Genomic DNA, 25011 nt, shown 5'->3' on the forward strand with positions numbered 1-25011 from the left:
AATTAGCAAGTAAATTTTCCCAATTTGAAACAAATTTTCGAAATGGGGGACACAGTGAATTAAGAAGAGCTATAAGTGCAATCAGAGCAACAAGGTATCTGTGGCGTCTCAACGGCTAACGGTAGTTAAATTTCTGTTAAGGATTGCTAACAACCTGTTATAATACAATGTCGACAAAGCAGCTGAAAACAGAGGGGGTTCAAATCCTCAGATCGCCTGCAGACGGATATCCTGATAATATGAGCGTTCTGAAGAATATGCTGAACATTCCTGCAAATGCAACAGATACTTACCCTAACAAGGAGTTGCTTATATTCTTATCGGTAAAAAATAATCAGACAAAACTGGTGGTTTGGACAAGCTGCAGGTATAAAGTTCGTCTGGCATGGTTTTTAATAATGTTTTCGCGGACAACGGAATGAGTTTTTAAACTAACAAACTAACATAACTATACTACTTCATTTACAGTTTTTATGTTCTGAATAGACGTGAAGTCTCATCGGGGCCTGGTCAGACAAACCTATAACAGTTCTAGGTTGATTTTTGCAGAACACCAACATAGATGGGATGGACGAGTAGTGAAGTGGTATATTATGAGTAATCTCTAATTCAAATATCTCAGATGTAGTCAGATAATATATAGGCGGATGCAAAGTTGTAGGTTTGGCGGGTTTTTGGGGCCTCACGTCATGCAAATAAATAATTTGCTGTGGTTAAATAATATTTGGTGCACAAATAATTAACGATAGTATGGTCAGTTTGGTCACATAGTCCAATATAGTATGGTCATGGTTTTCGTAGTTTCGGCATTCACCGCAATAACGAAAGCCACAATAAGTACATACCATAATTACAAAAGTATGCCAAGTATAGACATTGCCACAAGAATAGGGCTACAGGCGCAAGTTAGCGGTCACAACGGGGTCAGTGTCACAATTACTAAACAGATCCCTCCTGGAGAAGACAGAGAACCGAATGACGACGAGATGAAATGATGAAATGACTTGCTTCATGGAGCAGAGCAAGGCGTTGTGCAATCCTCAATCAAGCATCACAAAACGCAAATACCGTAACATTGAAGTCACCCTACTTAGAGATCGACAAGTTGTCAGCCAAATAGAGATCTGTATCTCGGAGAGTAAGAGACACATGTATCTATATCGGCTGGGTGGCTACAGCATCAACCCAACCTCCTAGCACGTACCGGTACAAGTTTCAACACAAACGAAGAAAGTATACACAGAGGAGAGGTCTGGAGAGAGAGAGAGAGAGAGGAGGTCAGGAGAAGAGACGATCCGATAATAGCTTAATAGGATAAATGTTTGCTTTAAAAGTAAAGTGAGTGACATCACATGATCACCTGCGAATGGTAAAACAGGTTTCTCAGGGGACTGGCTGAGAGAGCTGCACACACCGGGCTGCTGTACTCCTTAAATCAGAGAGAGAATTGGTATTTCGATTACTAATTGATCAGTAATGCCCTAGCACGAACAAATTGAAGTGATCGGTTTAGGGCTAGTTACGGGTTAAGAACCCTAACTCGATTTGACTCGCGTTAACGCACTTAACACACTGCAATACTGCGAGGGGTTAGGGAAGTAAATCATCATCATCATCATCATCATCATCAGCCTTGATCTTATATATATATCAGAGAATTAATCTTCCTGAAATTACAACTCGCACCTATTTTACTTAATCGAAATATAACAAACTATAATCAATCACTTTACGATTATGATGATGAAATTATGGAATTCAAATTCGACAATTTAAAAGGAAGGGCAATGTGCATTTGTACGGTGTCCGTTTTTTTAACAAAGATTAACGATAACTAACACAATTGGTGTTATTTTAAATATATGGACAGTGCACAGCTAAACATTGGTCGGACTAAAATTAAACACATTAGATTAGTAGACCACACCTGATATTATTACAAGGTACCGATATAGACATTCTGGGGTTCTAGGACCACATTCCCCCGTTCTAGAGTCACCGCCAACCTCCGAGCATCAGTATTAAGCGGTTCCGAACCATGGTACCTATGGTGAAATAATTTGATGAGATTCAGAAATGAGATAATAAAAGTTGACACAATAAATGCGGACATTGAATAGCATAATGTTATCGGGGTATTAATAAATAATGTTGGTTTATCAGGTTGAGTAATCAGATTAGGGGTAAGGCAATTTGTGCCAATTCAGATCCTTGTCCTAGAGGATAGACTTAATGGATACAATGTAGCGCACCTAGCTTATTTTGAGTCAGTGAGAGAGAGAGAAACAAAACCGCATAAAATGTTAACATGAATACCAAATTATTACAAAAATATTCAAAACTTCCAAGAGAGGACCGACAAGAAATTACACAAAGCACCGACATAACGATATGTAATTGGATGTGAAAATAACGCGGGTAATCCCAACAGATCACACGCTCGCACTAGGGTAGTACTTCTAAATAGTTGCCTCCCCACCCCCTGTGATCTAACAGATCAGGAATTTGCTTCTTGACCCTCTCGTCTACCTGGGGTGGGGGCCACTCCCTAATTGTGTCTAATTAGGAAAGCAAGTGAGATACAGTGTTGCACGTTGTTGGACGGTACTGTATAAAGGGGCCACCCTACCCGACACAGTGTATCATGTGCTGGTGACCCAGCAAGCACGCGAATCACCGTGAAGTCTCATGCACTGCTGAACACACGTATAATAAAACAGTGTGTCCCTGAGTTGCTGCGACACTCGCCGGGGAATTACTGTGTGTTTGGTGGAGCGCCGTGCGGACGCGGCCAGCTGTGCGACCTGGCTGAGATATATTCGCATAATATATTATGTGAATTTTGAGGAGGTCATGGCTGGTTCATGTTAATTTCTGCTCATAAATTATGTGCTCGTGAAATGCAGTGTAAGTGAAAAATGTGGTTATTTTTTTCGGTCTGTCGTAGATTGAAGATAAAGTTTACTGAGATATAACATGCAACTACTAATTAATGGTTGCATTCCTTCATAATACTCCTAAATATAGCGTAAAACTCTGGTTAAAACTCTTGAAAATAATCTTCGTCAAAAATTAAAATTATTCAGCATTTAAAAAGTAAAAAGAAGTAAAAAGTTGAAAGTGTAACCTACATATTGAGAAGTTAATATAATTTAATTTGCTCCCATAAATTTCACCATTCACACAACGCTAAATTCCGCACAGAGTTGTCATATCACCTAATCAATAGGGCCTCGAGACTGAAGAAGGGCCTGGAACCCTCGAGACTGAAGAAGAGCCAGGAACCCCGATCTGAGTGAGAGTTGGACCAGGCTCAGGCACACTCTTATTAACAAACCTGTTCCTCAAAACCTTCAGTAACCCTATAAGATACTCCTTCAAATCAACAGGTCTCCAGTGAACTTCAACCCAATAGAAGAGTGAGGTAGCTAGAGTCTGGAGGTTCTCCGTGTTTATCACCCCACTGAATGACTCAAACTGTTTCAGTATCAAAGTTGTGAACAGTTTCAGCTTAATGTTGTTCGACACCACACAGTTCAGATCTGGTGGGATGGAGCTTTTTTCGGACGTCATCGGCATTGAATCGTACGCTTCTGATATAACTTTCAGAGCTGATAGCTTCATTTGCAAAGCATCTTTCTCAGCTCTCTTAGCCTCAATACTTGTCTTAAGATCTTCAGCTCTAATATAAGCCAAATCCAACACCTCAGCTCGAGTCAGCTTCTTCTTCTCTTCCTCACCCATGACTGTGATAGCACTTGTTAGATTAGTATACGCATCTTTAATAGCATCACGTCTTTTCTTCTCAGCAGTTGAGTGGGCTATCCTCATACGGTCTGGTTTCGTGTCCCCGGTCAGTCTCTTCTTAGCCTGGGGTCCCTCATCCTCTACCTCTAGATCTGAATCTTCTTCCGCGTCATCAACAGAGGGACAGGAGTCTCCAGCTAGCACGGACATGTTGTAATGAGGTATGAGGCTGAAAACTAACTCCGTCTACACTTTACATTGTGCTGTTTACATTGTTCACATTCCACCTGAGCGAGATTAGGGTTTAAAATATTGATTCAACAAACCCAACAAAATAACATAGCACAAAATAATTAACGTTGTAAAATTGATCGAGATCGATGGTAAAACAAGCCTTGAGCTTGTTATAGCGCAGACCCCAGATTACTCTTGAACACGAAACACGAGCTCGAAGCGAAGCCTCCAGGTAATATTTGTCGACATCGAAGTAATCTTTACGGAAATTTTTAACAGTTTTGCGCGATTTCTCAGAATTTCAAAATCTCATGGCATAGTTCATTCTAGAAATATTAATGGGCCACGACCGAGACATCACAAAATTTTAACAACCATTAAATACCGATCCGTGGAGTGGGTCATGCTCTGAAGGTGTACCATGCGAACTACAGCTCCGGATATAATAATTTCAAACGACAAACAGAAGAAGATGACGTATTACACATCAAAAAGTCCGGCCTACACGAGAAAGTGATAAGTGTTCAGGGTAGAGTAAGTCACGCTGTGCGGGCTGAAGAGAAGTAGAAGAGAAGAGAAGAACAGGTAGAAGAGGAGAAGAGAGGGTTGAGAGGAGAGAGGAAATAGAGAAGCAGTGCGCAGATTCGCTGTCTGCACTTCACCATCCAGCTGTTGTTACACCTGTATTGTGTTAGAATATATTATATATTATGTGAGTGTGACCGCATGCTCTGTGTAATCAGAACCAGGATGAGGCAGTTGTAACTTAGCGAGTGTGTTGCTTTGTAAAGCAGAGTTGACCGTGGTGCACTAGATGGAAAGTAAACTTGGGTAAAGTAAAGCAAGCAGTTCAGTAATAATTCTGGCAATCTGACACGAATGGGGTGCAGGTTATCATGATCTGATGAAACTGGGCGACCAAAATAGTGCTACCATCACTGCTAAATCCAGAGCAATTAGGACCTGATTAATGATTACAGTTACGATAGCCTAAATAAGCAGATAATAATGCTTTGATCAGAGAAGAATGTCAGATGTAATTTGTCAAGCATGCAGTAATAAATTGCTTCTGATAATGACGCATATAAATATAATTAAGGAAACACAGCCCAAAATCAGAATATGTCAGCAGTTTTGACAGATGAACAAAATCACGTGAATTTAAGAAATGTGACAAAACATTACGGAAGAGGGGGGCAGCTAGTAACTGAAACTCTCCTGGCATGTAATCAGCGAAATGGCACATCAGTTTTTTTAACAAAAACGATCCATGAAGTTACCAGGTAGTGGGTTTGAAGCACAATCGTGAAATTTTACACCCTAACCACATCCCCACTCGTAAACTTCCGGTATAACAAAGGTAAATACTACTCCTTCTTCACCTGGTAATCAGTGTGTAGTTGACACGTGACTTTGTGTGACACGTGACACGGTTGTTAGTCTAGGTGTAAAACTCGCTCACAAAAACGACGCAATCAAAGAATCAAGCTAAATTATTTCCGATAGCAGCTGATTTTAAAGCACGCAGAGAGCTCGAGGATCGAAGGCTGAACTTGGTTATGGTTAAAACTTAAACATTCCGTGAAATTAAAAGTTATGATTGAAGTAGTAAGTAGAGCTCTCTTTAAAATCAGACTCAAACTAAACATTTAAATTGTACTCAAACGGATAGTTTGATACAACTATTAAAACTAAAAAAGTGAATTCAGTGAACTTCAAAAGTACACAGCCGATTCAGCGTTGTAGCATGCTTGGCAGCTCCATTCTAAAATAAATCATGATCGCAGCATTTCCTTAACAACGTTACAACGAACACCGGTATCCCACCTCAAATACCGACGTGATCCAAATGACCAGCTCTGCCAGCCAAATGGCAGTCAAAGAGGCTAGGAAACAGCAGTAGACTCATTACCGCCGTCTTCAGGGTGACGGGGAAGATGGCGTGAAATCCTGAGAACATGGCGTGAAATTGTTGGGAGTTGAGCTAGACGGCGACCAGACGGTCGTCTGGTAGTGGGGAGACGGTGCAGGATGCAGTCAGATACAAAACATCACAGCAGTTACCCCAATCTCCTGATTGTATTGTAGTGCTGCTAAACAGTTTAGAGGATTTACCACCCATATTCCAGCCTTGTTTCCTTTCTCTCCCCCTCCAGGGTGACCATGATAAAGGGAGATAAGGGGGAGTACCAGCGAAGTTCATGGAGTGGAACCAATGAGTTAACACCCACTCAGTACAGGATCCAGATACTGCTGGAGACTGCAGGGATCGGCCTGATAATCACATTATCGGACAAACTTCAGTTAAAGTAGGTTGTTGATGAGAAAATCATACCTGGTTCATTAGTGTAGGTGATAACACTGTCTAACTGAAGGAGATTGCCAGACCTTACATAATATATGTCGCTACAGCCCTAGAGTTTCTAGCAGTTCAATATATCATGTCAAACAGGTTGTGGACCGCAACAATAACTTTTCTGGCCAACAATATTCCGGTTAAGTTAACGATGAAATAGTTCACTAATACTGAATTCGGTTCGCACCCCATTAATAGCAAAATTAAACGCTCCCTTTTTCGGGCATAAACTACAAAAGAGCGTCCTGAGTTGCACACGTGGCCAGCATACTTGACTCATGTGAACACTGGAGAGCCGTTTGATTGAATACCGAGCAAAGCAGTCAATTAACAAAAATATGAAGCAAGCGCTCAGGGTGGGTGGGCGGGGGAATGACGTCGGTATTTGACGTAGCACCACCACCACCTGCCAGACGGACAAATTCTAAATTTAGCAGCAACTCCAGCACCTTCTATTTTAGTGGCAGTATTTTAAAGCAGACCTGATGTTTTACTACCACGGTCTGTAGGCTAAAATGAACATTTCCTAGTCCAATAACTCAATGTTATGTACTTCTGGTCTCTTTGAATCTATCAACGCTAAAGCTAATTATTAAATCAGTACGTGTTCGTCACGTTTATTCAGGAGACCGGAGAGAGAGAGAGAGACGGCCCATTTTTAGTGGATAATCAACAGCCTGGTACTTCCAACTATCGGTTTTTAATTGACAAAAGGCTCGGTAGTCGGTGTCAGCGATGAAAATAGCCAGCACATTTCAGCAAATGTTCCCATCAACGTGACATGAAGTGCAAATACTTGTGGCGGGGTGAGAAGGGAACATTTAGAAAAATTTAATTAATAAATTAATTATGGAGGTGGTTGTTGACCAAGTGGAACGGTCTAATGAGGGAGGACAGGAACAAGGAACAAGCCGACAACACCACCCTAAATTGGAGGTGCAAACAAATTCACTGGTCCCCCCGGGTGTTACCATGGTTACCCGGGTGTTACCATGGTTACCTGCACACTTGGTCCACCAATTAGCATGGCAATTCAGTCAATTAAAAGCTTCTTAGTCAGTCTATCTATTAATTAATCAATTAGGAATAATGACTCGTTGAAACTGCCAATATTTGAGAAAACACGGCAAAGATCGGTCAGAATAGCAAGAACTACTAAAAAACATAAAAAACAAAAATAAGGGCAACACAATTTCTCAAAGGAAACCGCGTCCTAATCCAATACAAACAAAACTTTTTCAACAACTTTTCGTACAAGAATACTGTGTTTGGAGCGTGATAGCATTACAAGTTATTACAAGTTACTGCGAGCATCTTGCTTGTTAGAAGCTACCAAAGTAACACTCTGGCGGGTGTATTGTAAACACAAGCATTCTCATATATTACATATTTATTAGACTGCAGAACACCATGTGACAGAGAGTCAGGACACCACATTTTGTCCTGCCACTTCTTCAGCTTGTTAGTGTCAGAGATGATGATTAATGGATTACTTTTCGGATTGATTGTTGCTGTAATCCTTGACAACTGGAGCTGAGAGTCAAGTAGTGTGGTGTCCAGTGATCATCTCCAGCATGATTAGTTAATCTTCAGTCACGACACTGATTCGAGCAAAAGTTGTTAAACGACCATTGTTTTGCGAAAGAAAGTAAACTAGCTGCTGATTGCATGGATTGCGTGTTTCTAAAATGTACCGTACTTTCATATTGGTATTCAATAGGCTAAATCGAGGGGAAGTGTCTTTGATTGGATGTTTAGAGCAGCATTCAGCACGAATTTGCAAAGTCACAAAACATAACAGGAAATTCAGTGGCTGAAAATTAATTGAGAGAAGTCAAAACAAAACAGGTGTTTGAGCGGCTAATAATCGAATGAAGGTGCCATTTTGACCATTTGAATTGATCGCCATAGTTTCATAATAATAAATATTGAGGCGAGTAAATACAGCCCATAAGATCTCAGCTCGAACAGACTACAGTGTACGCCGCAGATTGCACTACACACACTGAGAGTAAGATTGAAGTTAGGGCTGTTCAAGTTTTATCCCACCTTTATTAATTAACCAGGAAAACAATATTCACCACGTGACCAGATTACACGTGCAATTGTTGAGTTGAGAATTGGTAGGACATGTGCACGCTGGTAACTATGGACAGCAGAAATGTGATGTCGTCTTGGTGGGGGTAGTCAGGTGTGACCCAAATTAGTGATTTGGTGGATTTAGATTGTTCTAGAATAATCCGACCTTTTCTATTGTAAAGTATAATGGACACAAGGTTAACAAATTGCATGATGAAATTTTAATGTGGTTGTCTAAACAAAATGCAAGGTCGTTTACAAACTTAAATACAAAAATGTTGGTTTTTTTTAATGTCTCCATTTTTCTGCAGCTGCAATAAAAATAAAAATTTGGGAAACAGTGATGTTTGATTGAAATAAATTTTCGTGCACATACAGAATGAATGGTTAATAATTTAATATATATGTAGACCAAGGTCTGTGCACGGGATGCTTCCTGGAAGAATCCAGTTCTTTTAGCGGGGCACCCTACCTAAAGCCAAATTGAGATATAATAATCATATTCCTAGAGAAATAATCAGAAATCGAATACCAATCAAATAATATGATATATAGGAGTAGTAACCATATTTACTATGCAAAATGCCCCAACCACATAGTGTAAATTTATATAGAATTCAAATTCCATATCATCATTAAACCTCAATAGTCAATATAATAGCCCAAGCAAAATTAAATAACTTCTTATATACCTTACTGTCATACTACAAATTAATTAAACATTTGAAATCTGTTAACCAGAGAATAAATTTCTAAAAAAAAAAAATTTGTTTTCCTAAACCTAATGCAAGTGAAATAATTTAGATGCAATAATGAATGCCTAATGTGAGTATCATCTGTCAATGTCCTTGTAAAAAAGTCTGTAAAAGAGATATGAGTAACTAATATAGAAGAAAAAACAGGAAGTTGTCGTCTGTTGAAAAATAAATAAAATATCTAGAATATAAATTAGAATATAAAATAACATTCAGTCAATGTGTCGTCAATAAACTGTACAATTATCAAATGTTAAAACTGGGTGATACAGTCACCAAAAATAAATACTAAGTATAATAAGTAAATAAATGCTCAGATCTCTAAACTAAAAAATGAAGCAAGTAAAATAGCGTGAATAGAAAGCTTTACTGAATATCAGAATCATGCCTTATTAGGCTTGCATAAATCATTGTGATTTTACACTTTGTGATGATGTTATTTTGATATTTCCTTTGCAGGAAAGGAAACCAAGTGTTGACTACTACAAGTGTTATACTATACTACTATATTACTACTACTTATACTATACTACCCCACTATTGTGTGACAAAGATAATGCTTAAATGAACTAATTAAGGATAAAAATCGGTGTTTATGTCAGAACGGCTCTCGGAAAAACAATATGTACATAATATCCATAACAGACTCGATATAGCGCTGTGTTAAAATTCGAATGACCGATTCTTTACAAGTTATTGTTATAATTGTTTGAACAATTAATGAGATATCAAATTGATTTCAGCCTAATAATGGATTTCTCCAATTGTTTGTATCCACTGTAACATTACCAGTATCCACTGTAACACTACCAATATCCACTGTAACACTACCAGTATCCACTGTCACACTACCAGGTATCCACTGTTACACTACCAGTATCCACTGTTACACTACCAGCATCCACTGTAACACTACCAGTATCCACTGTTTCACTACCAGTATCCACTGTTTCACTACCAGTATCCACTGTAACACTACCAGTATCCACTGTAACACTGCCAGTATCCACTGTAACACTACCAGTATCCACCGTAACACTACCAGTATCCACTGTAACACTACCAGTATCCACTGTAACACTACCAGTATCCACTGTAACACTACCAGTATACACTGTCACACTACCAGTATCCACTGTTACACTACCAGTATCCACTGTAACACTACCATTAATAGTATCCACTGTCACACTGTTACACTACCACTGCAACACTACCAGTATCCACTGTCACACTACCAGTATCCACTGTAACACTACCAGTATTTACTGTCGCTCTACCAGTATCTACTGCAACACTACCAGTATCCACTGTTACGCATTTATATTTTGTGAATTGTGTTGAGATGTCCTGATCTATACTGTAGGCTTTAGCTCCCATGCACAGTTCCATTTTGCCATTTGAATAATCTTCTCTGTAAATTGTGCCCAATGGTAACGTAACGCCACTGATGTGCCCATGAGTTTATAATCAATTTTACCACTGAGGAGAATCTGTTTCAGAAGCACAAACCATGGCTATTTCCATCTATTGATGCTTTTCATACAAACAAGTTAAACCAAATTCTTTATGTCATGTATCCTGAGTTTGGACAGGATATTCCCGCTTAAAATACTTCCATCACTATACGTGACAATGTCTTTTGTACCACAGTAAACAGAAAATTAAAACAAAAGTATCTCTTCATTTCCTTACTTTCCAAATACAAGGTACACCAGACCAAAGATAATAATACGACCAAGCAACATGAACAGTCTCTTGAACCCCAGGAAAAAATCAAGGGAACATCTAAAAAAGGCATGGTTTAAATGTGCTCTAGAAGATACAGCAGTGTTTCAAGGAAAAGAACATAACTAAACTGTGCGTTTTGCTCTAAAAACACACTTTTTTGGAGATTTTACCGGCATATCCTCTAAAATCATCTAATTTGTTCAATTTTAGGGAGGGGCGCCGTAAAGGGGCCACCAACAGGCAACGTTACGCCACTGGTGTGCTGGAACGTTGCCAGCGCCTGCAATTCGACTGATACCGTATCGTAGATCAAGCATATTTATAGTTCTTACGTTAAGTCACGTGACATGCGTCATCAAAAAATTTGACAGTGCACGGATGAGATTCTCATGGAAATATGAAAAAAAAGCCAAAGCGGGGTGGGATTATAGAAACTGTGCCAGGGTTATTTATTAAGCGGGAAAAAACAGCGGGATTATCAGAATTGATTATTCCATCCTGGCTGATTATTCTATCCAGGAGGTGTTTATAATGTGCTAATGGTAACGCCAATAGTGTTGACCAAGCCCTTGCTTGCAAACTCAAGGGTTCTCAAAGTTGAATGGGATACAAAGTACACCAGTCACCTACATACAAAATGATTTTTGGTTTGGCTGTATGCATCCAGTAAAATTTGTGTTTGATATCAATTTCACACATCCTCGTTAAATGCTATTCATATATCTTCCAATCACTTGATAAGATCCTTACAGTACTGTGCTCAGCCTATCATCCCGCCATATCTCACTATGAACAAAAAAGCCTGAGGCCCCCAGGTAAATAAAATCCAAACTCCAAACGAATTTTAAATTAAGTTCATGTAAAATCCGGTTTGGAATATTGTTTATGGGTCGCATGGTTGCAACATCGAGAAGACAAAATACATGTCCTACAACCTACCACGGCCTGTTAACTCGGATGATAGGGTCTTCATTAACAGCAACCCTCTCGAAGAAGTCCACGACTTTAAATATCTTGGATCCTACATCGCTTCAACCAGCAAAGACATCAATGTCAGGAAAGTCCTTGCATGGAATCTAAGTAAACTATAGGTAAAAATATAATATTAATCATAAGCTAAAATGTACTAATCTTTGTATTCTAAATGGGGAAAAAGAAGAAACATTGTCAGTCAGTCGAGAAAATTGTCAGTCAGGCTATATGGCAGCTTTGTAGATGTTGTGACTATGCTAGTAGTGGTCCCAGGCTTGCGACTGGAATTGCGGTGTTAAATCGATTTAATGGTACCAACGATCCACCTCCCACTTGTTGTTTGGTACTTAGCATTAATAGTGTTAGCTGTAAAGTCTAGATGTTTTCTGGAAATCTGACATGTCTAGAAAGATCAAGACTAAAATTTTCAGAACTGCAGTCGAGCCTGTTCTTTTATATGGCGCAGAAACATGGACTTTGAAGAAAGCTGACACTAAAGCACTAGACGGTGTTTACACACGAATGCTACGAAGGGTCTTTGGTATCTCATGGAAATCCCACACACCTAACTCCGTCCTCTACGGAAATATCCCATCGGTGACTGATACCATCAAAACACGAAGACTTCGTTTTGCAGGGCATGTCTACCGTCTACAGGACCAACCTGCTCAGCAACTCCTTTTCTGGCAACCATCTTACGGCAAAAGGTATCGAGGACGACCACACAAGACCTTTCCGGACGTCCTTCAAGAAGATACTGGTTTAGAGCCCCACATGATACGTCTGCTCATGAGTGATAGAGATAAATGGAGAAATGCGTTGACACGAAACTCGTTCCAGATTTCATCTGGACCGACCTAGGCAGGCAGGCAGGTTGCAATGTATTCTATTCTTGTGTAAATTTTAAATCAAGTAAATCAACAACAAATTATTTAATTTTTATCGTGTCTCTGGTAAAATGATTTCACTGTCAATGTCCATATTGCATTGACAAGGATTTGTGCACTTATAAAATTATTCAAACAATATAAACATAATATAGCAATGACCCTATATAAAATCAAACCTTTAAGAATATAAAAAATTCCCTAAACACTCAAAAATTACCCTTGGCCTTGTGGCTCCAAGTTAAGATCTAGACTGTTTATATTAACAATGTTTTTTCTCGCACCTCTGTCTCCACGGAGAGAAATCACTGTTGTTCTTAGGATTTCAAAGCGAAGGCGCTTTCTGATGTAACCTACAGCATCCGAGTACCTCTGGCCAGTGTGGTACTCCATCTTACTGGCCAGCTTTTTTACCAGTCTTTCAGCTTCACTACCCATTCCACCAGAAGTCGAGAACACTAAAGGTGTGAAGCTTCCTTTCTCCACTTCAAGAACCCTTTCGTTGTAACATCGCTTTTTCTCATTTTCATGGGACTGGTACATTGCTGGGATCGATTTGCTTGCATTGGAGGGGGCTGGGGCATGAAATACCCTTACATCAAAATATGCCCTCTCTGAAGCATTCCAAATCGATCTTGCAGAAATGTCCAGCCTAGCTTGGTCTCCAAGTACTGTTCCCTTAGGCAACTTCAGACCATCAACTGGAAGAAGAACTGGCTCAGTCTGCACATCCTTGCATTTCACAGTTCTCATTAGTTCAGCAAAGGTGTCTCTCAGCGAGTTGTGCCGCAGTGACACATATCCACCGAGTTTGCAGATGAGCGCATGGTTTGCTGAGTACTTTTGGCCACACGTACATGTCTTAGGGCTGTCCTTTAAGTTCAGGTTGTACCTGAGAGCTAATGCGTCTGAGAACTGTTGTTTGTTCATCAGATATCCATACTCTTTTAAAGGTAGTGCTGTTAACCAAGCACTTGCCCCTTTCTCAGCAGCTAGTTGGAACATCAACTTTGCCAGTGGTGTTGACTCGAGCTCCTGGCGTATTTCCGCTTGTTTTTGTCGATAGAAGAGATTTCGTTCAGTTGTTATCTCAGTTTTCACTCCTTTGCTTACTCTCCAGTCCTCTGTGTAGTTGTCCACCTGCTTGAGAATAGCTTCTTTAAGGGTTTTGTGGCTCTACATGAGAATTTGTACTCTCGGTCTGCCATGTCCATCATAACTGGTATACCCAATCCTCCATATCTTGGTGGTAGAGCCATTATGTTCCTTAGTTCATCAGTGCAGCTAAACAGCCTGTTGATGATAGCTGGGATAAACTCATCGCGTGTTACTTGTTCCAGAGGAGTGAGCCTATCTGCAACTCCTGGGGTAGTTCTGCACACATAGTTCCATCTTTTACTAAGCCCATACATGTATGCACTGTATGCTATTTGAGGTTCTCTTGATGCTATATCACTTAATTGTTTAAGATCACGACACCATTCTTGAACTTTTTCCTCGATGAAAGCCCCTTTTCCTTCCTCAGTTCCGATAAAGCTGCCCAGATATCGTCGACCAATACTTGTCACATTGACATCTGGGAACAAGTTTCTTGCCTTCTCTTCGTGCTCAGGCTTGACTATCACCCATGTCTTGGAAGATTTAGGGTTGTAACCAAAAAGTGGTCCTTTAATGCAGAGATTATCCCACCATTTCCTCATTTCTTCCAGTTTTCCCCCAGCAGCAGAGTCATCAGCATACCAGATCTGAGTCACTTTTCTCTCAATGTTTCCTGCATCAATCAATGGTATTGTACCACATGCATAAAATCCCATAGCAGGTGGATCACCTTGTGTTGTCCCTTCTTCACTAAAAAGATGTTCATCTTCTCCTGCAATAAACAGTCTAGCAGGCATTCTGTAGGTGTTCATAATGTAGGTAGCAACTTCTGGACATACAATATACATGTTGTTAAGAGCTGCCTCTCGGTTCAGCAAGTTGAATGCATTCTCTGCATCCACTAAGATGATTGCTTCAGTTTCAGGATCTTCAAAGCAGTCCCTCGCAGCATGAACAGCTGCTTCCACTCCTCCCTGAAGACCAGCACACACTTGAATAGGAGCAGTGGCACCAACCAGATCCTTCTGTAGGAGGGTCATCACTGTCTTCCCTATTATCCTTCGTAAGACTTCACCAATGCCAACAGGCCTGACGCCAGGCTTTTTATCCAGGGGAACAAGTCGACATGCTGTCAATGAGGTCAACATCGTTGGATCCAGATTCCTGACACATAGTTTCCTTGCAATCCCTGCTATAGCATTGCATAGATCCTCACACTTCTTACCAAACTGTTTAGAACACAGTAGTCTCTTCCACGCATCCGCATCCATTCCTGAAGGCCCTGCAGCACCCTGTACTCTCTTTGCTGCTTGTCTTATCGATTCCCCGTCAATACTGTCAAAGATAACCGGCTCTACTCTCCTCACTGGTCCACTCAGACAGCTTCCCTTTGATGCAGGTGATGCCTTGGGATGCTTCTCTTTCAGTACTTTTATCACATCTGGAGTGGGTTCAAGAATCCCGGTGGCATTTTCGCCAATCCACCTCATTGCTGCACTGACTTTACCTTTCATCATAAGTCGAGTGAAGACTCTCTCAACATGGCCATGTTCATGTTTCCCCTTTCCCATTCTTCTCTGAATCTCCTGTCCTTCTCGCAGCAACTCTTCTAACTTACCTGCCTGCCACAAAACAAGCCTTCTCTTCAACACTTCAGTGTGTTCCTTTGCTTTGGATCTCTTTGAGGGTTTCTGCAACAGTAGTGATGGCATTATCATCAAAAGGGTCATGGTCACTGATTCCATAGTACTGCCTGCCGAAAAATTGTTGGCCACTTTAGTCATTTCCTCGATGAATGCTTTTCCTGCAGCCCCTGAGGGAAGCAGAAATATGTTTCTTCTCCATTTGACTACAACACCATATATTCCCTCACATTGTGTTAGAACTTCCCAACTATTCCATGATCCTAATTTCAATTGAGATGGATCCCTTACATTTTCATAACCTGGGAAACAGCACTCCTTTCCCTCTTCTTCCACAATATGAGGGTCCTTTGATATTGGAGTAGATGGTTGTACACTTTCTTCGACCTGTCTCCTCAACTTTCGGATAGCTTTAGTTATGGGGTTTTCGTCTTAGTCTTCGTTGCTCTTCTCCTCCTTGCCACATCTTTGACATGACCACTCAGAATCCTCATTTTCTGCTAGGTCTTTAAACTGCAACTCCGACAGTCCACTACATGCCGCATGGAACCATCGTCCACATTTTCCTTCACATTGAATACAATCACATATTACCTCCTTTGAACAAAATCCACAGATATCAGCTTTCTTTCCAGTTTGCTTTCCTACTTTGGACCTAGTGTCCATTTTTCTTGTATCAGGCATTCCAACCCAAAAATGGGAACCACTACTGTTGCCGAGTCGGTTACCAGCAGACACTGAAGCTTACCGCTGTCAGCCCCTACTGGATACGAGTCTCCTTAACAGTAGTGGACCCAAATTTGGGATCTGATGGAGTAGTCTCAACACCAGAGGATTTTACAGCTCAAGCAAAAATTTTATTTTAACTCAAATATCTCAAATCAATGAGAGGAGGATTGATCAATGATGGGAGGATTGATCATTGATCATTTACTTACAGAGTAATTAGTGTCAAAGAGTTGGGAAATTGAAACAAGGATTCAAGAAGCAAATGAACAGTCATGTTAAAACTTTATTGAATATTGAAACGACGCCCAATATAATCTCAAAAATAGCACATTTAATTATAAATTTGAACATAAAATAATTATTTAATTTCAAATTTGCTTTATCATTTATTTTATATTAAGTTGGTACACCAACCAAAATTGAAAAAGGGATTTTATTAAACCACTTTTTAGAAAACTCTAGGTAAGGACAAATTTATATAACAACAACTGTAGTGAGTAAGTGGGAGCCGTGCGAGGATGAAAAAGTCAAAATTGTTTTTCGCAGAAAAAATATAAAAACACCAAATATGCCTTGCGCTGCATTAAAAATATTTTTTTCAAAAATGTTCGTTTATTATTTAGTAAAAAGTTAATTTTTTTAATTGAAAATGCAAATTTGTTCCAGCTTGTGGCTCCGTTACAATGTTTGATTTCATCACGAAACGAAATAAGCATGATAATGCGCGTGGTTGATCTAACAAGAGCCCTTTCGCTTGCAGTAGCGCGCGACCGCCGAAGGCGGCAAAAATATATTTTATATATTCTACTTGTGAAACAAGTGCGTCACAAAGTACTGAGTACGCGTATACACATGGCTATACTATGTGAATGCGCGTGGCGCGTCAAAGTACTCCAAGTTACAAAGCTAATTATTAACAAATCATAGGTTCGGGTAAGTTTGTAATAAAAAAGCTTACTTTATTGCAGTTATGACACATTAGCTTTTATGGTTGATTTCACATACAACATAGCCATGTGTATACGCGTACTTCAGCGGTCGCGCGCTACTGCAAGCGAGAGGGCTATGGTTAGAGCAATGTTTGATTATTAATTGCTAAAGCTAAGAAAAAAATTTGTCAAGAGTAAAAAGTATTATTTTGTGTGCGGTGCGGCTCAATATATTGCATCGCGCTATAATATATAAAAAGTTCATCAGTTGTGATTTATGTTCCCTGAATGAAACTACGCAGTTGATGTTTATCTTTAAATATAAGTTTCAAATATTGAAACGAAGAAAACAAAATCCTGAGCTGGCGGTTTTTTCATTTGTGCACTTTAAACTTTAAAGCCTTTTTTCACAGCATTAGCAACTGTCTTCGTGTGAACGTGAATCACCTTTACTGTGATGCATTCTTCTTCAATCTATTGTACTATTTACTGATTTCGTACACATCTAAGTTATTGACTCATTGAAAAGCATCACAGTTTGCTATCTAAGATTTTTTTAAAAAATTTTTTTATTTTTTTAAAAACCAAATATACACAATTAGGTAAATAAGGTTTGGTACTTTATCCGTACATCCCCTTTAATAGCTACAATAAATTGTATATAAAATTTACATAAACAAACTTAAGAGACCTCAAAGCTCGTCTTCTGAGGAATGAGATTGAAGGATACGTCAACCAGTCCAAGGTGCTGGGCTTTTTGTCTTCCTCTGATTCCCCTGAGTGCTATGAGTGTGCTTCGTAGCAGATCAAACCTGAATCGTGTTCTGATGTGATTTTTGACCTGGCTCTTAGCTTCTTTATTGTGGTCAGCTATCCTTTCAGAAATACGATCTACAAACACAGTGCAGAGTGGGCCCATACCTCCGGATGTTGTAAAAACTAGTGGGACAAAGGACCCTTTCTCTGACTGAAGTACTCTCTCCTCATATAGATCTTTCTTCTCTTTCTCATGCGCACTGTAGATTTTATCTAGTGGCTTAAATGTATTGGAGTCGCAATTAGGATGAGTGACCCTGATGTCAAAGAATGTTCTTTTGAATGGAGCATACAGTCCAACAGCTGCTACGTCCAGACGGGCTTCATCCTGGGTGTTGGTCTTCCTGGAGAATGAAGTTGGTTGGACAGGTAAGAGTGCAGGTTCTATCCTTACATCCTTACACTTTGCTTCTTGAAGGAAGAAAGCTGCAGTGTCTCTAATGGCATTGTGGCGCATGCAAACGTATCCACCTAATTTACAATCAAGGGAGTGGTAGACACTGTTTGCATGTCCGCAAGCACAATTAGAGGGCACTCCTTGGATCTTCCATCCATAGCGTAGGCGTATGCTGTCTTGGAACTCTTGCTTGTTTAGAACATAGTTGAGGTCCTTTAGAGGTAATGCTGAAAGCCATGTTGATGCTCCCTTCTCTCTTGCTTGGTTTAAGTGGTTCTTAAGAAGATGATCTGACCCATTATAAAGCATCTTGAACCTTTGTGATAGAAACTCATCTTTCTGTTTTCTCAGTCCTTCTTTCTTTTCTTTCATCTTGCCCATATCCAGCTTGGTGATATCCTGGTCTTGTTGGTTGATTAAACTCACAAGATCTTTAGTGAGTGCCACTGAGAATGCATATTCACGAGATGATATCCTGACGGGATTGATGATACCTAGGCCTCCATATCGAACAGGGAGTTCAAGGATATCTCTTTCATGCTGGTTGACAGGGCGACCGAGGAGGGCTGGAATGAGCACATGCATGATCTTGCTCTCTAGACTTGGGACAAAATGCTCTCCAATGTCTGGTATAGTACGCATGTAGTATCTCCATCTGTGGCATATTCCTTTAGTAAAGGCCGAATAAGCCAGTTGTGGTTCTTCCGTCGCTACATCTGCTAGTTGATCAATATCAACTATCCATTTTTCGACTTTTTCTCTGATGTACTCTTCCCTGAATTCTTTTGAGCCTACAACAGCACCAAGATGGCTGTCGTGATCTTAACTCCCAGGTGTTTAAACAGGGTTTCTGCTTCTATTAGCTCATCGGGATTTTTAACAATCAGAATTGTCTTTTTTGCGTTGGGGCGGTACCCATATCTTGGGCCTATTTCACAGAGTCTATTCCACCAATGGAGCAGTTGGATGAAGCTTCCACATGCAGAGCTGTCGTCAGCATACCACACCATAGTTGTTTCTGCATAGGCTTTCAGATCATCTATTATAGGTCTGGTGGCTATGGAATAAAATTGCATTGCTGCAACATCTCCTTGTGTGTTGCCTTCTTCACTCCAGATGAACTCCCCGGACTTTAAGCCGGAGATGAAGAGCTTTGTCTTTGCTTGGTAGGTATTTTTAAGGAACTGGTGAAACACAGGGCAGGTTGTTGCAACAGTATCAAGAGCCAGCTCTCGGTGTAAACTGTTGAACGCATTTGATGCATCAACTTTTTTAATAAAACAAATATTTAATAAAACAAATATTTATTTTTACGGCACAATCAAACAATATCAATAATAAATAAATCAGGGGAGGTTTGAAGAGGTTTCAAGTGCCGAAGGCCACTGCTTATCTTTAGGATTTGAGAGTGACCTGTGCTTGAAACCCCCTCAACCATCCACTACGTCAATATAAAACTTATTATACAAATATAGAAAAATATAATTATCTAAGCTAAAATTGCTTATTGGTCTAGTTTGGTGACATAGGAGAGCCCAGTTGAGTTTTAGTTTAGGTTTATGTTTTAAATCATAGTTTGAAAGGTTAGCCATGTTTCATGGCAGAGAGAGATATCATGTGTGCAGAGCCGTACCAGATGTAGAATTTGAGATATAATATAGATTAGTTACCATATATTAGGGTCACCTCGATTTTGGAGGGATAGCAAGTGCTTTTTAAGGTTAGATTTAATAATACCTGACGAGGCTGATAAGTCTGAATTTTTGGAAGACCCCGGGATTATTATCCCATCTACATTAGCATCACATATTTCGAATACATAGGGGATGAGATCATTCCATATTTTCGTAGAGGTGTACAAAAAGTTCTGTTGGGAGATATCTAACCTCAGTAATGGGACAATCAGACGAAGTTTTTCATTTCTAGGACAGAACTTGAAAAGATCTTTAATCGACTGGGGGATATCAAATTTAAGAATTTTGAATAGCTCCATAAATGTATGGTACATGTGCAGATTCTCCAGGTTCATAATTTTCTGCTCAGTGAATAGCGGTTTAGTGTGTTCAAGACAGTAGTTCTTTTTAGCCATATGTTCGTTATAAGTTCTTGAACGTGCACAGGTTAAGTAGTATTCTTTATGATCAAAATTGGGAATGTTACCAAATAGCAGTCGTATACATCGTTTTTGAATAGCAAAGATTTTATTCAGCTTATGTTTAGGGATCCCACCCCAGCAACTTATACAATAGCTAAGATGTGACATAAAAAGAGCATTGTATAGTTTCAAATATTCAGATTTGGGAATGAATTTGCAAATTCTCTTAATCGATACAATACTGGAGTTCAGCTTTAAAGATAAATGATTAAGATGTGGTTCCCAACATAGCTGTTCGTCTATTATCACCCCAAGAAATTTTGTACATTGAACTTTTTCTAGCTTTTTGCCATCTATTGAAATCGTTAGATTCCTGTTAAAGGGCCGTGTTCTAGCACAGGTCTGTGTTGCTCTTGACAAACCTGGCTGAAAATGCATAAAACAACTTTTCCCTGCATTTATATGTAACTTGTTAGACTCCATATAGTTACTGACCTGTTTCATTACATGATTAGCTTTTACAAAAGCTTCCTGTGCTGAACGACCTATCACAAAAATATTTGTATCATCAGCAAACAGGACGAATTCAGCCAAACTTGAGGAGCTCACAATATCATTTATATAAATCAGAAATAGTAGAGGTCCTAACACTGACCCCTGGGGTACACCATACTCAACTGAACACTTGTCCGATTTTTCAGTTTGAAAAGAAGTTACTTGGCTACGGTTTGTTAGATAGCTAGCAAGAGTTTTTAGTGCAATACCTCTTACTCCATAGTGTTCAAGTTTATGCAGGAGTTTATCGTGCTCAATTGTGTCAAATGCTTTACTTAGATCAATAAATATTCCAATTACATGATTTTTCTGTTCAATCTCATTAAGTATTTTATTGACAGAATAGTTTACGGCATGAGATGTTGAGTGTTGTTTTCTAAAACCAAATTGTCGATCATAAATCACGTTCATAGCACTGAGGTAATTATATAACCTATTATAAATTATTTTTTCAAGTATTTTGCCAAATATCGGTAATGTAGAAACAGGTCGATAGTTATCAAGGCATCGTGAGTCTCCTTTTTTATAAATTGGTGTAATAGAGCCCGTTTTAAGCTTGTTTGGAAAGACCCCATTGTCCAAGAACCAATTAAAGAATCTAGAGATATGACCAGACAGATAATTTACACTCTTTTTCAAGACTTTAACAGAGATATCACTTGCCTTCCCATTTTCAAGGCTACCAATAATTTTACTTATCTCTTCCTCGTCACAGGGGCTGAGAAAAAAGAGTTCACTATTCTTTCTCTGCCCTTGAGGTATTGTTTAAACTTCGTTTTATTGAAATTGCCATCAGTTACCGTACGAGATGGTACAGAAGATTGAACTTTTGAATTAAAAAACTAGGAGAAGGCCTTGGCTGTTTTTGTTGGCAAAGTTCTCGGCCATTGAATGAACTGCGGCTTCTATACCTGATTCAATGCCACTGCAGGTTTGTAGGGAGCCACTTGCCTCCTTAATGTGTTCTTTGATAGTTCTTGTAACTGTTTTTGTCATAATCCTTCGCAAGACTTCACCAATGCCGATAGGTCTGACTCCTGGTCGCTTGTCTAAGGGGATCAGTCTGCTTGCAAGAAGATCACTGAGCATGGTTGGTGCAATGGTTTCAGTGCATAATCTTTTAGTAACATCGGCTATGGCTTGAGCTAAGGTATCATTGCATTTTCCATAGCTCTTTGAGCATAGAATGTGTTTCCAACCGTCAGCATCAATGAGAGTGGGGCCTCCTGATCCATGGGTATTCTTGGCAGCAGCTTTGATGGCTTCACTGTCAATTTCTTCAAACAGTACAGGTTCTATGTCAATTGTTGGATGTTTCTCTGGCCCATCACGCTTCGTTGCAGGAGGGTGTTTTTCTCGCAGCTGTTTGATTGTGTCATCATTAATAGGAAGAATGCCTGTTCTCTTCTCATTGTCTATTAGTCGTGTGGCTTCTTTTACCTTACCCTGGAGCATTCTCCGGCAGAACGCCTTCTTTTCATTGAAATCTTTAGTAACATTTATCTTCTGAAGGCGGCTCTGTATCATTCTACATTCTGACAACAGTCCTTCTATGTCTCCAACATCCCATTTCTGAAGCCTGGAGATCAGATATTTGTTGTTCTCACGGGCTTTGGACCTTGCTGATGGTTTCTGAAGGAGCAGAGGAATAAATATCTGGACAAGGGAAAGTGAAACTTTCTCCCATACGGAGTCAGGGGTGAACATAGTGAACAGTCTGGTTAGCTCAATGATGAAATCTTTGCCAGCCTTGCCACGTGGAAGTCTCATTAAATTCTTATCCCAGGTTTGCTATCTAAGATGTATATATCACACTGAACTCTATTTTTATTGACTAATTCGTATATTGTCAATTGTAAATTTTTTTTCTACCCTGGTTTTAAAAACTTTCTAACTTTTTATTGCATTTATTGTATTGGTTTTTAATTTTTCAAATGTGTCCAACCTTATAGCTGGACAATAACCATTACTAAAGTAAAAGTAAGTAAAGTAAAATTTATGACATCACATCATCACACATGTCTACAAAATATCATCGCACTGTGTGAAAAAATATATAATAAATATTTCCCCACCAACATTAATCAATTATCAAATACAATATTTAAAAATAATTTCATCAAAAACATTATCCTATTTTAAAAACTTCCCAGTGGAATAAAGATTTATAAAACGCTTCTTTGCCACATAAGGATGGAACCAAAGATAATTGTTATGTTTCTCTTTATTACTGACATAACTGGCTCCCTCAATTCTTACTAAAACTTCATTAGAAACATTCCAAAAAAAGCAATCATTTACTACCAATTATGTGTATATTGTTTGATAAACTTTTAATTATATATCACACTAAATGAACTCCAGCATCCAGTAAATATCGTTTGTATTTCGATGGCTTATCAATATCTTCCACTATCGGTCTGACCGGAAGCAATTAAAATTAAATCAGGCTTGTAGTTATAGTTACATAGCAAGCAAGGGTTAAACTAAGATTTAGATTAAGATTTACAGAGTCCTAAATCGAGTTAAAGTATTGGAGTGAGAGTTATAATAAAATGAGAACTAACAATTTTAGATCTTTTTACAGTGCAATAACAACTATTAACTAACCTCAGGTAATCATGCCACCCAAAAAAGCACCACCCATCAAAATAACGAAAGATTATACGTTCTTCTACACTGCACAAACTCCTTTTAGTCAATTCTACAAGTGCGAGTTTACCGAAGAAGGTACAACTTTTTGCTGTGCTGAGCAATACATGATGTATCGTAAAGCAAAACTTTTTGATGATTTGGAAATTGCCAATCTCATTCTGGAAGAAACCCTTCCAAGCAAAATAAAAGCTTTGGGTAGAAGAGTTGAAGGGTTCTCAGATGAAGTTTGGATTGGACAAAGAGAGATCATTGCGAAACAAGGCAACCTCTTAAAGTTTGGTCAAAATGCTGATTTAAAAGAACGTTTGCTTGAGACTGGAACTACATCGTTAGTTGAAGCATCAGGTGGAGATGTGATTTGGGGTATAGGATTATCAATTAAGAATCCTGCCATTGATAATAAGAAAAATTGGAAAGGATTGAATTTATTGGGTAAAATTTTGACTCAAGTCAGGGATGAATTTAAAACTAAAGTTTAAACAATTCATTTTTCTTGTGAAGTCAACATGCATGTTAGACGTGTAAGGCACTTGTTAAACATAGAAGTAAGGCTGGTTACAATATTTTAAATCTGAAACAAATTAATAAAACAAGGAAATTGGATAAAAACCCCTTAAATGGGGGAAAGGAATGAAAGATTGACTGCTCTTGGCTTGCAGTTGTAATGTATATAATTGTGGTGTAAGTCTCGAAGGTAATTTAACTCATATATAAGATGTTATTTTTCATAGTTTACTAGAGTTTGTTATACTTTAGCCTTTATTGATTTTAGTTTTCTGATTTGAGTTTTACATTTTTATTTAGAATTGTTGTGTAGAATTGTTGTTGTTATTATTTATGTTGTTTATTATAGATGTTAATACTGAGTAGAAATGAGCTATTTTTGTTGCTATAATGGTTACCTTTTATTCATTTGATTGATTGGTGAGACTGTGGAATCTGTAAAATGGTGCCTAGTCAAATTGTCAAACAGCTGTTCTAATTTAATTCATTATTTTGTATCAAGTATATAGCCATAATATACTGAATATATTTTTTAACCATAATGTCTTTCAACAAAATATATATATTTTCAGCATGGTGACATTCATTTCAATTTTTCTGATCGGCTTATCGCTTGTGGAAGTTGCAAGGTCTTCTTGTTTCTGTAATGGTTTATGTTCCAATTTGAAACCTGGATGCCGATATGGTGAAGAGGTAAGAGTTTTCGTCAATTTAATGGACACCAAGGATCTTCTGTAGTCTTCTGTAGTCTTCTGTAGTCTTCTGTAGTCTTCTGTAGTCTTCTGTAGTCTTCTGTAGTCTTCTGTAGTTAGCTGTGACTGTCACAGTC

The 25011-nt window shown here is 38.9% G+C and overlaps 4 protein-coding genes across 6 annotated transcripts in view; 2 read left to right on the forward strand and 2 right to left on the reverse strand.

The window, feature by feature from the left end:
• Positions 1–12808, reverse strand: part of LOC134816249 (uncharacterized) — a 31525-nt gene extending 18717 nt beyond the window's left edge. For both annotated transcript variants that reach the window (XM_063825006.1, XM_063825005.1), the window contains exon 1: positions 12799–12808. The gene's annotated coding sequence lies outside the window, so the exon portion shown is untranslated. The remainder of the gene's footprint in view (positions 1–12798) is intronic.
• The window catches only part of LOC134816247 (syntaxin-binding protein 1-like), a 55592-nt gene continuing 31278 nt past the window's right edge, over positions 698–25011 (forward strand). For both annotated transcript variants that reach the window (XM_063825004.1, XM_063825003.1), the window contains exon 1: positions 698–709. The gene's annotated coding sequence lies outside the window, so the exon portion shown is untranslated. The remainder of the gene's footprint in view (positions 710–25011) is intronic.
• LOC134816646 (max-like protein X) lies at positions 2297–4030 on the reverse strand. Its single transcript, XM_063825588.1, has one exon. It carries the CDS (start codon positions 3955–3957, stop codon positions 3223–3225), a length of 735 nt encoding a protein of 244 aa, XP_063681658.1. The 5' UTR covers positions 3958–4030; the 3' UTR covers positions 2297–3222.
• On the forward strand, positions 23413–24512 carry LOC134817171 (uncharacterized). Its single transcript, XM_063826309.1, has one exon. It carries the CDS (start codon positions 23645–23647, stop codon positions 24155–24157), a length of 513 nt encoding a protein of 170 aa, XP_063682379.1. The 5' UTR covers positions 23413–23644; the 3' UTR covers positions 24158–24512.

This window comes from Bolinopsis microptera, chromosome 6 (genome assembly GCF_026151205.1).
Source record: "Bolinopsis microptera isolate Bmic1 chromosome 6, MBARI_Bmic_1.0, whole genome shotgun sequence".
In the NCBI taxonomy this organism is placed as follows: Eukaryota; Metazoa; Ctenophora; class Tentaculata; order Lobata; family Bolinopsidae; genus Bolinopsis; species Bolinopsis microptera.

Bases quoted from the DNA above. Each gene is read 5' to 3' on its own strand.
- LOC134816646 (XM_063825588.1), bottom strand. From the start codon at position 3,957: ATGTCCGTGCTAGCTGGAGACTCCTGTCCCTCTGTTGATGACGCGGAA.
- LOC134817171 (XM_063826309.1), top strand. From the start codon at position 23,645: ATGCCACCCAAAAAAGCACCACCCATCAAAATAACGAAAGATTATACG.